At 39.6% G+C, this 10,867-nt stretch overlaps 1 protein-coding gene across 1 annotated transcript; it reads left to right on the top strand.

Moving 5' to 3' along the window:
• Positions 1-1,940: 1,940 nt before the first annotated feature.
• On the top strand, positions 1,941-7,707 carry LOC117291336 (shiftless antiviral inhibitor of ribosomal frameshifting protein homolog). The gene is made up of 7 exons (XM_033772980.1): positions 1,941-2,096; positions 4,107-4,178; positions 4,876-4,933; positions 5,057-5,154; positions 5,537-5,700; positions 6,466-6,613; positions 6,812-7,707. The coding sequence occupies exons 1-7, from the start codon at positions 2,076-2,078 to the stop codon at positions 7,028-7,030; spliced, it is 780 nt and encodes a 259-aa protein (XP_033628871.1). The 5' UTR covers positions 1,941-2,075; the 3' UTR covers positions 7,031-7,707.
• Positions 7,708-10,867: the final 3,160 nt, after the last annotated feature.

Genomic DNA, 10,867 nt, shown 5'->3' with positions numbered 1-10,867 from the left:
ATCAAATTAAGTTACCCCGAAAATTTGAATCTGAGAAGCGTAACTGACAGTAACGTCTCTCAGCTGTATTCCCATTGTTGGAGATTATTCTTCTTGCGTGGACATAGTCGCTTTTGAATTGATTTTGTTCACTATAGTGTATAGGATTAAAACAATCAAACGGTTCATATAGAAAAGCAAATTGCAGCTTGGGAGTTTTTCACGATCCGAGGAGGTGGCTTGGCATAGGTTGGAAAGGTGGGAGAGGGTTAGGTGCTCGTCTTCAGTGCAACCAGTTAGTCTTAGGCCAGAAACGTCAGTGATCACTGCGTCTTGGGCCAAGACTACCAACCAGTCTGCTTCAATGGACTCACTTCCCATCATTCAGTCCATTCCGGGAAGAGTGCAACCAGTTAGTCTTGGGCCAAGACTACCAACCAGTCTGCTTCAATGGACTCACTTCCCATCATTCAGTCCATTCCGGGAAGAGTGCAACCAGTTAGTCTTGGGCCAAGACTACCAACCAGTCTGCTTCAATGGACTCACTTCCCATCATTCAGTCCATTCCAGGAAGAGTGCAACCAGTTAGTCTTGGGCCAAGACTACCAACCAGTCTGCTTCAATGGACTCACTTCCCATCATTCAGTCCATTCCAGGAAGAGTGCAACCAACACTAGTCAATAGGAAGTTATGAGCCCTGTCATTGGTGAGCTTGTAATTAGCAGAATGTTTTTCCATGGTTTCAGGTTACTAACCGGCAAATTGAAATACAACACTTTGCAATTCGGATTGGTTTATTTTCAATTACATATTATTAGAAAACAAAATTTTGGGCAGGCCAAAAAAACAATAGCATAGTTTTGGTTCTGGAAAAAGTGGTGTAGCGACTTCGGTGAGGAGGGTACTGGCCTAGCACTTCACATCTCAGTAGAACATTGGAAGAAGATGTAAGATCTGAATCATGGGTCACTCTGAGTAATACATTAAGCTGTAGGCCCCCCGGCCCCCCCCCCCCTCCCATCATAGCAGTCGATGGACAAACATGGTAGGCCTAAGTGTTCTCAATCAATTTAAACAACTTTTCAAACGAGCCCTTATGAATAGGTAAATCTTCGTTTTTGTTGATTTCACAGAAGAGTGGAAGTAGGCCCACACAGTCACCCATTCCCGGTAGAGGCTGGATGAAAGGACATTGTCTCCGTTTCCGCTATCCGGACTCATACGCACTCTGTGGATAACACATCCTCTACACCGGATACTGTCATCACTCGCCATGGAAGGAAGACCACACCATCATACATCCATGGTCCTCCGCTAGCTGTTGTGCACACAGAAGGCAGAACAGATTCTCTGTGGATATTTCTGATAATTTCCCATCATCATTGCCGATTTGATGTTGTGCTGACACCAGTCCCAAGTTCTGTTGTCACAATGAGTCCAAGCTCAGCCGCAAGTAGTAGAGACCAAGAAACTTGAGTAAAACATTTTTGGGGGGTGTGGCACAAAATAGGTATGCATCATTTTGTTATGCGGGGCACTGCTGGTCAAGTTTCCGTTTTTCTTTTCCCCCATTTGAGCGCCATTGTTTGCCATTCACTACTTTTTATAAGATAATCCGAAGTAGGTGTATACAAAAAAACAAAAAACTAAAAAAATACATTGTCTGCGTAATATAACTATCATATCAAAAGTCGAGGATTTCAATTGGGCCCAGCAGGCTAATTGGACCGGGTGCTAGAAAACCTGTGACGATTGTTCTTGTTTGCAAATAGTAGGGCCTATTAGCTGTTGTAAACTGATTTTAAAATGAATTATGATATTAATGCAACAAGTAACAGAAGGTGTTGCCATTTAGCTTTTGAGAAATCTCTGCTAGGGTCGAAAAGTTAGGCCAAAGCGCCCAGACATAGCTGAACTACACAGCGCCCTCTCTTGACACCAGAAAAACACCAGAAGGATGCTCCCATTCCATCCCCAGTCAAAACAACAGCAGCACGTTACATTTTCTTCCTGCTGCAAGCTGCTAATGCCAGGTGGTCGTCTGCCTCCATTGTTGCAGGGTATGCCTCCATTGTTGCAGGCTTGAAGTGAACAACATGGGTGACGATATGCAAAGGGTAAGGTTTGACATCGTAAACAAACATATGTCAGTTGGTTACTTGTTTTTACTGTTGCCGTACTCCGTGGTATCTGGAGCTGAATTGAGCTCCCATTTTTTTTTACAAACACTTTGTTCTCTATTATGACTATGGTTTGGTTTAAATTACTTCAATTTAAAGAGGTTGTAAGAAAATCTGGGCACGGCAGCTCTTAACAATACGTATGTTATAGATGTTAGTACGTATGTTTTTCTATAATAATAGTCTACACTCTAGTCTCTAGTGCACATACAACACAATTTACAATGGCTTAATCCATTGTTCACAGAGCAAATGTTAGAGAGGTGAACATTATTATTAATGTCATTAATTGGGTACACACCTGACACACACAGGCGACGAGGGGAGGGGGAGGGGGCGTAGCCCATTTATACTGTCTGGGGTTGATTTCACAAAGAATTAAGACTTGTCTTATCTTGACTTGGGACGAGCATGGGACGAGTTACTCAACTAGGACTAGTCCTAACTCTTTATGAAATCCAGACCTGGCCATAAGGTCATGAAGGTTGAACTTAGTGCCAATCGCCCCCCGCAAGGGGCAAATGGCGGGGGGGGGGGGGGGGGGGGGGGCTGCGAAGTATAATTATTTGGTTTGGCACTCAACTATGGGGCTATATCCAATGGATGGGAGACTTTTGAGATGCTGGTGGCAGCAGACATAACGAACCTCTTTCGAGACACTGGTGGGAGCAGACATAACGAACCTCTTTCGAGACGCTGGTGGCAGCAGACATAACGAACCTCTTTCGAGACACTGGTGGCAGCAGACATAACAAACCTCTTTTGAGACACTGGTGGGAGCAGACATGACGAACCTCTTTCGAGACGCTGGTGGCAGCAGACATAACGAACCTCTTTCGAGACACTGGTGGGAGCAGACATAACGAACCTGTTTCGAGACGCTGGTGGCAGCAGACATAACTAACCTCTTTCGAGACACTGGTGGCAGCAGACATAACGAACCTCTTTTGAGACACTGGTGGGAGCAGACATTACGAACCTCTTTCGAGACGCTGGTGGCAGCAGACATAACGAACCTCTTTCGAGACACTGGTGGGAGCAGACATAACGAACCTCTTTCGAGACACTGGTGGGAGCAGACATAACGAACCTGTTTCGAGACGCTGGTGGCAGCAGACATAACGAACCTCTTTTGAGACACTGGTGGCAGCAGACATAACAAACCTCTTTTGAGACACTGGTGGGAGCAGACATTACGAACCTCTTTCGAGACGCTGGTGGCAGCAGACATAACGAACCTCTTTCGAGACACTGGTGGGAGCAGACATAACGAACCTGTTTCGAGACGCTGGTGGCAGCAGACATAGCGAACCTCTTTCGAGACACTGGTGGCAGCAGACATAACAAACCTCTTTTGAGACACTGGTGGGAGCAGACATTACGAACCTCTTTCGAGACACTGGTGGCAGCAGACATAACAAACCTCTTTTGAGACACTGGTGGGAGCAGACATTACGAACCTCTTTCGAGACGCTGGTGGCAGCAGACATAACGAACCTCTTTCGAGACACTGGTGGGAGCAGACATAACGAACCTCTTTCGAGAGGGAAAAACCTGCCCCTGCTCCCCCAACGCACACACACACTGGAAGGCAATAACGCCCCCAAAAAAAAAAAAAAAAAAAAAAACAAGATTCTCAGGAGTATTGTCAAGTGCGCAACTATGGGATGGCAGTAGGGTTAGAATTCACTCAGTTTTGTTGGGGAATTTTTTCTTTGGAAATGGTTCTGTGCAGGAGTGACATTTCATTTTGGAGAGGGAAAGGCAACTTTAATTTTACAAAGACTTTTGTTGGTGATTCTGAAAATCTATGGGGAAGTTTTGAAGGGGCTCTGGTGCCCAGACCAGTTCAATGTGGCCCTTTTGCAATTCCAGGTCTGTCTGTAGTGTTGGCCCTGTATTCAACTTGAAGCCTAATTCTTGGTTTTTTTATTTTCTTTCTCTCAGATTTTTTACATACCTGAAGAAAAGTTGCTGGATAAACATTCCAATATTCCTCAAGCACAAGCAGAGACACAAGTGAGTCTAGGTAGGGGAAAGCCAGGTCAAATTGACAGGTGGGAATTTACCCAGAGAATGAGAATTTACCCATTCCCAAGGGATATTGAATTTATCCCTGGGGCTGTCAATGTTTTCTTTGGCAGAGTAGGAAATTTACTTTAAATGTAAAGTCCAAAGACATGTCATCAGTGAAGACCGGTTCTGGTTTCACATATTGTGTATGTTAAACAAATTTCCCTAGCATCTCAATTGGTGAGTAGCATTTCAGAAACTTGCTTAATAGCTTATGTACAGGGCTTGAGTTTTACACTGGAACAGTGGCCTGGAACAATGGCCTGAGGCCAGTGGTTTCAGTGGCAGGCCAGTAAACTCATGGCGGACAAGTCTGGTGGTCTTGTTTTTCCAATTCAATAGCTTTGTCTCAAAAGAAAGAATGATGTCAAAAGAACCATCTGCCTTTCTACTTTTAGGACCTAGAAGTTGCCATCAAAGACTTTAAAACTCTGGCCTTTTCCGGCTTTGGCTACAGCTATGGCTGTTTCTGAGGGTGTTGCTAAGGATGTGTATACTGAGGCAGTGATCCAGCCAGAGCTGTAGCCGTAGCCGCCAATTCAGATACAGCCTTTCCTCAATACTTGCTCCTCTGACTTATGACAACAGTTATTGCTTGTAAGTTTATTTAACACGCTTTTCCTGTTTGGTTCAACTGTTGTAGATTGCATCAATATGCAAAGCTATAAGACATGAGTCTAATAACTCGGTAACTGTGCAACATGACAACAGTTATTGCTTGTAAGTTTATTTAACACGCTTTTCCTGTTTGGTTCAACTGTTGTAGATTGCATCAATATGCAAAGCTATAAGACATGAGTCTAATAACTCGGTAACTGTGCAACATGACATGCAGGCCAATAGGACTGTACGATTCACCATTCAGGGCCAGATGGATCGCATACAGGTTGCAATGGGTATTCTGGAAAGACGACTTACAAAGGTTTGTGTGCTTTGTGTTTTCTTAAAATGTTTGATTGACTATGTTGGTGAGTTAAAGACTAAAAGGGGAGGGGAGGAGGATTATCTGCTCAGATGTTCTTGAAAGGAAACGGTAAAGTTTCCTTAAGAAAAGGGCTGCTAAAGTGGGGGAATTAGCAAAACATTGTATGTCTGAATCCAAGGTTTAGGAGAATTTTATTTGAAAATACACAAGACTTTCACGATCTGTTTTAAATGCCAACCCTGACACTCTCTCTTTGGATATGTATCTGTAAACTTTTAATTTTTATTATGGTCGTCTATTGTTGCTTTGCCACTCTTGTATGTATTGTTTTCACAGGGAAGACAAATGTCATGTTTTTTTTCAATTTTTAATCTAATAGGAACGTCGACAAGATCAGTTGACTCTACCCCAGAATGTTGTCGCCCTAACCATTGACAACCTGCGTGCCCATAACCAAGCCACAACAAAACAAAGACAGTTTGCTTGCGGGCCTTGCCAGAACATCTGGTGGCGGAAAGTCTTTGTCTACAAACCAGTGTCAAGGTTGGTTTGGATTATTATTATTATTATTATTATGCATTTAGGTACGCTATTCATAGTAAAACCATATCACAGCGTTTACAATAGAAAGAGCAATATATTAAACATTATACAAACAAAACAACATTAGAAAATCAATTAGGAAAGAGGTATGTTTTGAGAATCTTCTTAAACACATTCACTGATATAGCAGATTTAATAAAGGAGGGAAGTTCATTCCACTCTTTAGCTGCTGTAACAGTGAATGTACGATCTCCCGCCTTACTACCAGTCATGGGAAAAGTAAAGCATTGGAGCGAAGATTTGTATGCAAAGGTCGATACAACTCAAGACATTCATTAAGGTCTATTTACTGTTAAATGTTCAGTGTGTGGTTGGATTAAGGTTTATTACTAATAAATGTTCAGTGTGTGGTTGGAGCTGTAGTAAAGTATATTTTGAGGATGTGTGAGTACTGTGTTTGATTAAGGTTTATTACTAATAAATGTTCAGTGTGTGGTTGGAGCTGTAGTAAAGTATATTTTGAGGATGTGTGAGTACTGTGTTTGATTTACCAGTACAAGACACTAGAAGAACAAGGACATGTTCATGAGTATGACAATCAGTTTCGGCAAGTACAAACATATCCATTTGTAGCAAAAAGAGGAGCAAAGAATTAAGGTAAGGTATCCAGAAAAAGCGGGAAAAGTCAACAAAAGTTACCAATTTATAAACAATTGTGTGGCTAAGAACCAATAAGTTGAATCTATCTTAATTTGTGTATTGTAGGTGCAATCGCTGCCACGTTCGCTACGACCCTGTGCCGCTTGAACAGATGTATGGCTGGGGGAGGTTTTCATGTCCGCAGTGCAAAAATGTCTTCTGGGGACGAGCCCAATACGGAGTCGCTTCTGTTTGCTACGGATGCCAGACTATGGTAAGTAAAGAGTGATATTTTAAAATCATGGTGGTGGGAGGAGGGGGGGGGGTTGAGGGAGGGACTGCTATGTTGTTGCAGATGACAAGAGTCCAAACTTAGCACATTCAAACATAACTATAGAAAAGGTCACGGGGCAGTATTGTAACTGTTCCCCTCATTTTGTCTTACTGATTATTCTCCGATTGCTTTCTTTAGGTCCTGCCTGATGCTGATTCTATAGGGATGAGTCGACCCGGCAATCGTAGGTTCACCGGGAACATCCATGCCTGCGCTGCCTGTAACAACGGCGCCATACGTCCATGCCCTGCCTACAACCGCGTGTTGTATCCAAGCACGCCCCATGTAAGCACAGGTTCCACTGCATCTACGTTCCTGACTCAGCAGAGTCATGACTACAGGGATCCAATGAATTAGGAATGGCTAGCTGTCACCATCGTCAAAATGTCAGCTGAGGTCAGTCTTGATGGTCAGTCTTGATGGTCAGTCTTGATGGTCAGTCTTGATGGTCAGTCTTTGGTATTTTGAACTGTTTGATTGTATTAATTCTATACAAATGTAGATGCATACAATAGAATTTACCTGTGAAAATTTCATTTCGTAAAATTGTACTTTTGGGGGGATAGGGCCATAACTCTGTAACTAGAAGAATAGTTCCTAATAGGAATACACAATCTATAAAAACTAGAAGAATAGTTCCTAATAGGAATACACAATCTATAAAAACTAGAAGAATAGTTCCTAATAGGAATACACAATCTATAAAAACTAGAAGAATAGTTCCTAATAGGAATACACAATCTATAAAAACTAGAAGAATAGTTCCTAATAGGAATACACAATCTATAAAGCCTGTTGTGGTAAACCATGTACAAACAACTTTGCATCTTACATGTGTTGTGTGCATTGTCCATGGCAGAAGGGTCCATGCTCCCTTTACAAGCCATGCTTGCAGTATTTTTAGAGTTGTGCATTTACATTTGTTTAGTTTGCTTGTTATTTCTTATGTTAGGGATGGAGTTTAAAGACACTGGACACTATTGGTAATTGTTAAAGACCAGTCTTCTCACTTGGTGTATCTCAACATAAGCATAAAATAGCAAACCTGTGAAAACTTGAGCTCAATTGTTCAACACAGTTGCCAGATAATAATGAAAGAAAAACACCCTTGTCTCACAAAGTTGTTTGCTTTCAGGTGCTTGATTTCAAGACCTCAAAATCTAATTCAAGGAAAATTACATATTTCTTGAAAACTACATTACTTCAGAGGGAGCTGTTTCTCACAATGTTTTATACTATCAACAGCTCCCTATTACTCTTGACCAAGTGAGGTTTTATGCTAATAATTATTTTGAGTAATTACCAATAGTGTGCACTGCCTTTAAATGCTGACCTAATGTTTTTTTAACCTTGAGCCTCATAAAATAGTCGGGCCGTACAATATTATGTGTGTTATCACACACTGAATTCTTTTGTGGTGTTTGTTGAAGTCCTGATGCAAACACTGAAATTATGCAGTTGATGTGGTTGGTTATCAATGGTTATGTTAAAGGGGTATTATTGTTTTGTCACAGCGACATTTGTGCCACAATCTTGCGGCCAAATCAGATTTATTTGATCACTATTTTTGAGATCCTCTAGGCTACATTTTGGGTTTATGATGAAGTGCGTTTTTATCTGTTTAAAGATGCTATGTCAGAATTTTGGCCCCAAACATTAAAAAATAGATTTTTTTGAGTGAATGGTATTTCAAAGAGTATCACCCGCTCTAACGAAACAAAGTTTAACTTTTACTTTTAATGGTCAGGAACCATGACGTTTGTTATAAAACACATAAGAATTGGTCACATGATATATTGTCGGGATCCCGACAAAAACTAATTTTGAGCACTTTATTTCACTGCTACTAATAATTGGCGGAGCTTGTAACTTTCTCGGCCAAAAATCTGACATAGCATCTTTAATATATCAGAGCCTTCGCTTTTTTGCAGCTGACATGTCATTGTAGTTTTGCTTAAACTAAAAATAAAGAAAAAACAAGTATAAAAAGAGAGAGAGAGAGAAAAACATTGTTTATTTTGCTTGACACAATCTTTTATGGCAGAATGCCTTTCTAGTTTTGTTTCACTCATCCAGAGACTTACTATTCATTTTAGTTTTTAGTTAATTTTAAAGTTCACATGTTGTTTATAAAGGCAAAGTATACCTTTGTTTTATGAAACCCTTTGATTATTTTAATCCTATATAAATGCAAACTTAAACATTAAAACTTCCTTTTCAAAAGGTCAAATTGTTTAGATATCGCCAAAAATCCAGAGCAAATGTCCACGCAGCAAGAAAAATCCCTTATAGGAACACACAGTTCTCAGATTCAATTTTTTGGGGAATAAAAACTGATAGCTTTTTACAATACATTGTTATATGGAAGTGAAATGTTTTTCAAAATGCTTTATTTTTGTGAAAGCTACGTAGGCCTCTAACCATAAGTATTGCCATTAATTGTAAGAGTGATTATCAAACATATAGGCCTAACTTGCCCTTTACGTTCTCATTTTCAACTCATTTATTTCAAGCCTTTAGTGGAATTTCAAACAAACCATTTTTACTTATTAAGAAAATTTAATCATGTAATCCTTATATTTGCTGAAATATTTATTTTGCGTAGATTTTAGATCCTTTTATATTTCTGAAATATGAATGTGGAAATTGTTTGATTTTCTATTATATCAACATTACTCCAAGCTCTAAGTTATTCAACAGCTCATTTTTTAATGTAAATAGTATATGTAGATGTCTTCATACAATTTAAATGATATATAAATTAAAAGTAATTAAAGTCATTAAATGTCTTTATTTAAAATTATAGAAGAATAAACCTGTCTTTCAGAACTTTGCTTTGATCCCAGGAATGAGAAATCTATGGCATTTATCTGAATTCAGACTTTTTGTGTCTGTATGAAAATCTGATGTTATTTCTCCAATAATTATGAAGTAATTGTTTGATCTACTTCTCTAGTTCTGAGGATACTGTTCCTAAAAAGCTCCTAGGAATCTATAAATCCAGGGGTTGACAAAAAGGTGGAAATGCCATCAATTCATGGTAACATATGAAATGTTGATGGTAGTTTGGGACCGTTTTGTCAGCAATGACTCACCCCTGGAGCTTAAACATAGAATGAGAAAGGGCCAAGATCATGGCCCAGTTTCATGGCTCTGCTTACCGCCCAAATTTGTGCTTGTGATCACCATTCTTCGCTAACTGGGCAAACACAGAATTTCTGCGTCAGCTGTGTAAGCGAAGAATGCCTTGTAGCGTGAAGTACACTCTCACAAGTGAAAATTTGGCGTCAGCGCGAAATTCCTCGTTCCGTAAGCGCCAATTATTTTATTTACGGTAAGCAGAGCAATGAAAGTTGGCCTAGAGCAACTTGGGATGCAGGTTTAGGCTATCTATTGGTGTTATTCCAGACCTTAAAAGATACATTCTATAAACTGTCTAACAGTTGAACAAATTGCAAGTTTAAAATTAACCCTTTAAACATTAAACAACAAAAAATGATTTATTTTATGTAGGAAATTTTATTTGGTAATGTATTCTTGTACCTTTTTGTGTGTCTAAATCATGTAAGTAATGAAGGTGATTATTTGACAGTCTGTTAATTTTTAATTTGAAATGTTCTATCATTATTTTGATTTGACCATTGTTCTCTTTGCGGTAATACCATTCATGCAGCTCAAGTAAAATTTAAAATAACCATCGATGTGATGTATTTAAGTGGATGTTTAGGTGTTGGATTTTTGTATACATTTTGAAAGCAGTAAAATCATGACATTTTCATTTAGTTTTGTTTTTTATATGGGCCAAGTAATGCGCAAATATCCACCCATCTGGGTGTACTGTTAAAGGCGTAGAACATGTACTTCACTGTATGCTATCTTGATTTGTGAATGATAGGAAAGTGCGCAGCCACAATCATGGCTACACTTTTTGTTACAAAGACACAAAATGTACACCAGATAAATATTGAGTAACTCTTTGCAGATCTTGTTTTCTACAAAATGAAGCAATTTATATTCATCATTGACACAGCAATTATTAATTGATATATTAGTAATAGCGTCGAGATAACTGCTCAATGGTTTTCTAAATGTTCTTCATAAAATGGATATGAATAATGCTTACCCATGATTGTGGCTGTGCACATAAGTATTTGATGTCTTTGCTCAATACATCATGTCTGCAAATTGTTGCTT

This window comes from Asterias rubens, chromosome 6 (genome assembly GCF_902459465.1).
Source record: "Asterias rubens chromosome 6, eAstRub1.3, whole genome shotgun sequence".
In the NCBI taxonomy this organism is placed as follows: Eukaryota; Metazoa; Echinodermata; class Asteroidea; order Forcipulatida; family Asteriidae; genus Asterias; species Asterias rubens.
The sequence above is the reverse complement of the archived record's forward strand: the minus strand, read 5'-3'. Positions and strand labels throughout refer to the sequence as shown.

Coding starts and splice junctions, on each gene's coding strand:
- LOC117291336 (XM_033772980.1), top strand. CDS start 2,076: ATGGGTGACGATATGCAAAGG. Junction 2,097..4,106: donor TGGGTGACGATATGCAAAGG/GTAAGGTTTGAC, acceptor TCTTTCTCTCAG/ATTTTTTACATACCTGAAGA. Junction 5,155..5,536: donor TGGAAAGACGACTTACAAAG/GTTTGTGTGCTT, acceptor TTAATCTAATAG/GAACGTCGACAAGATCAGTT.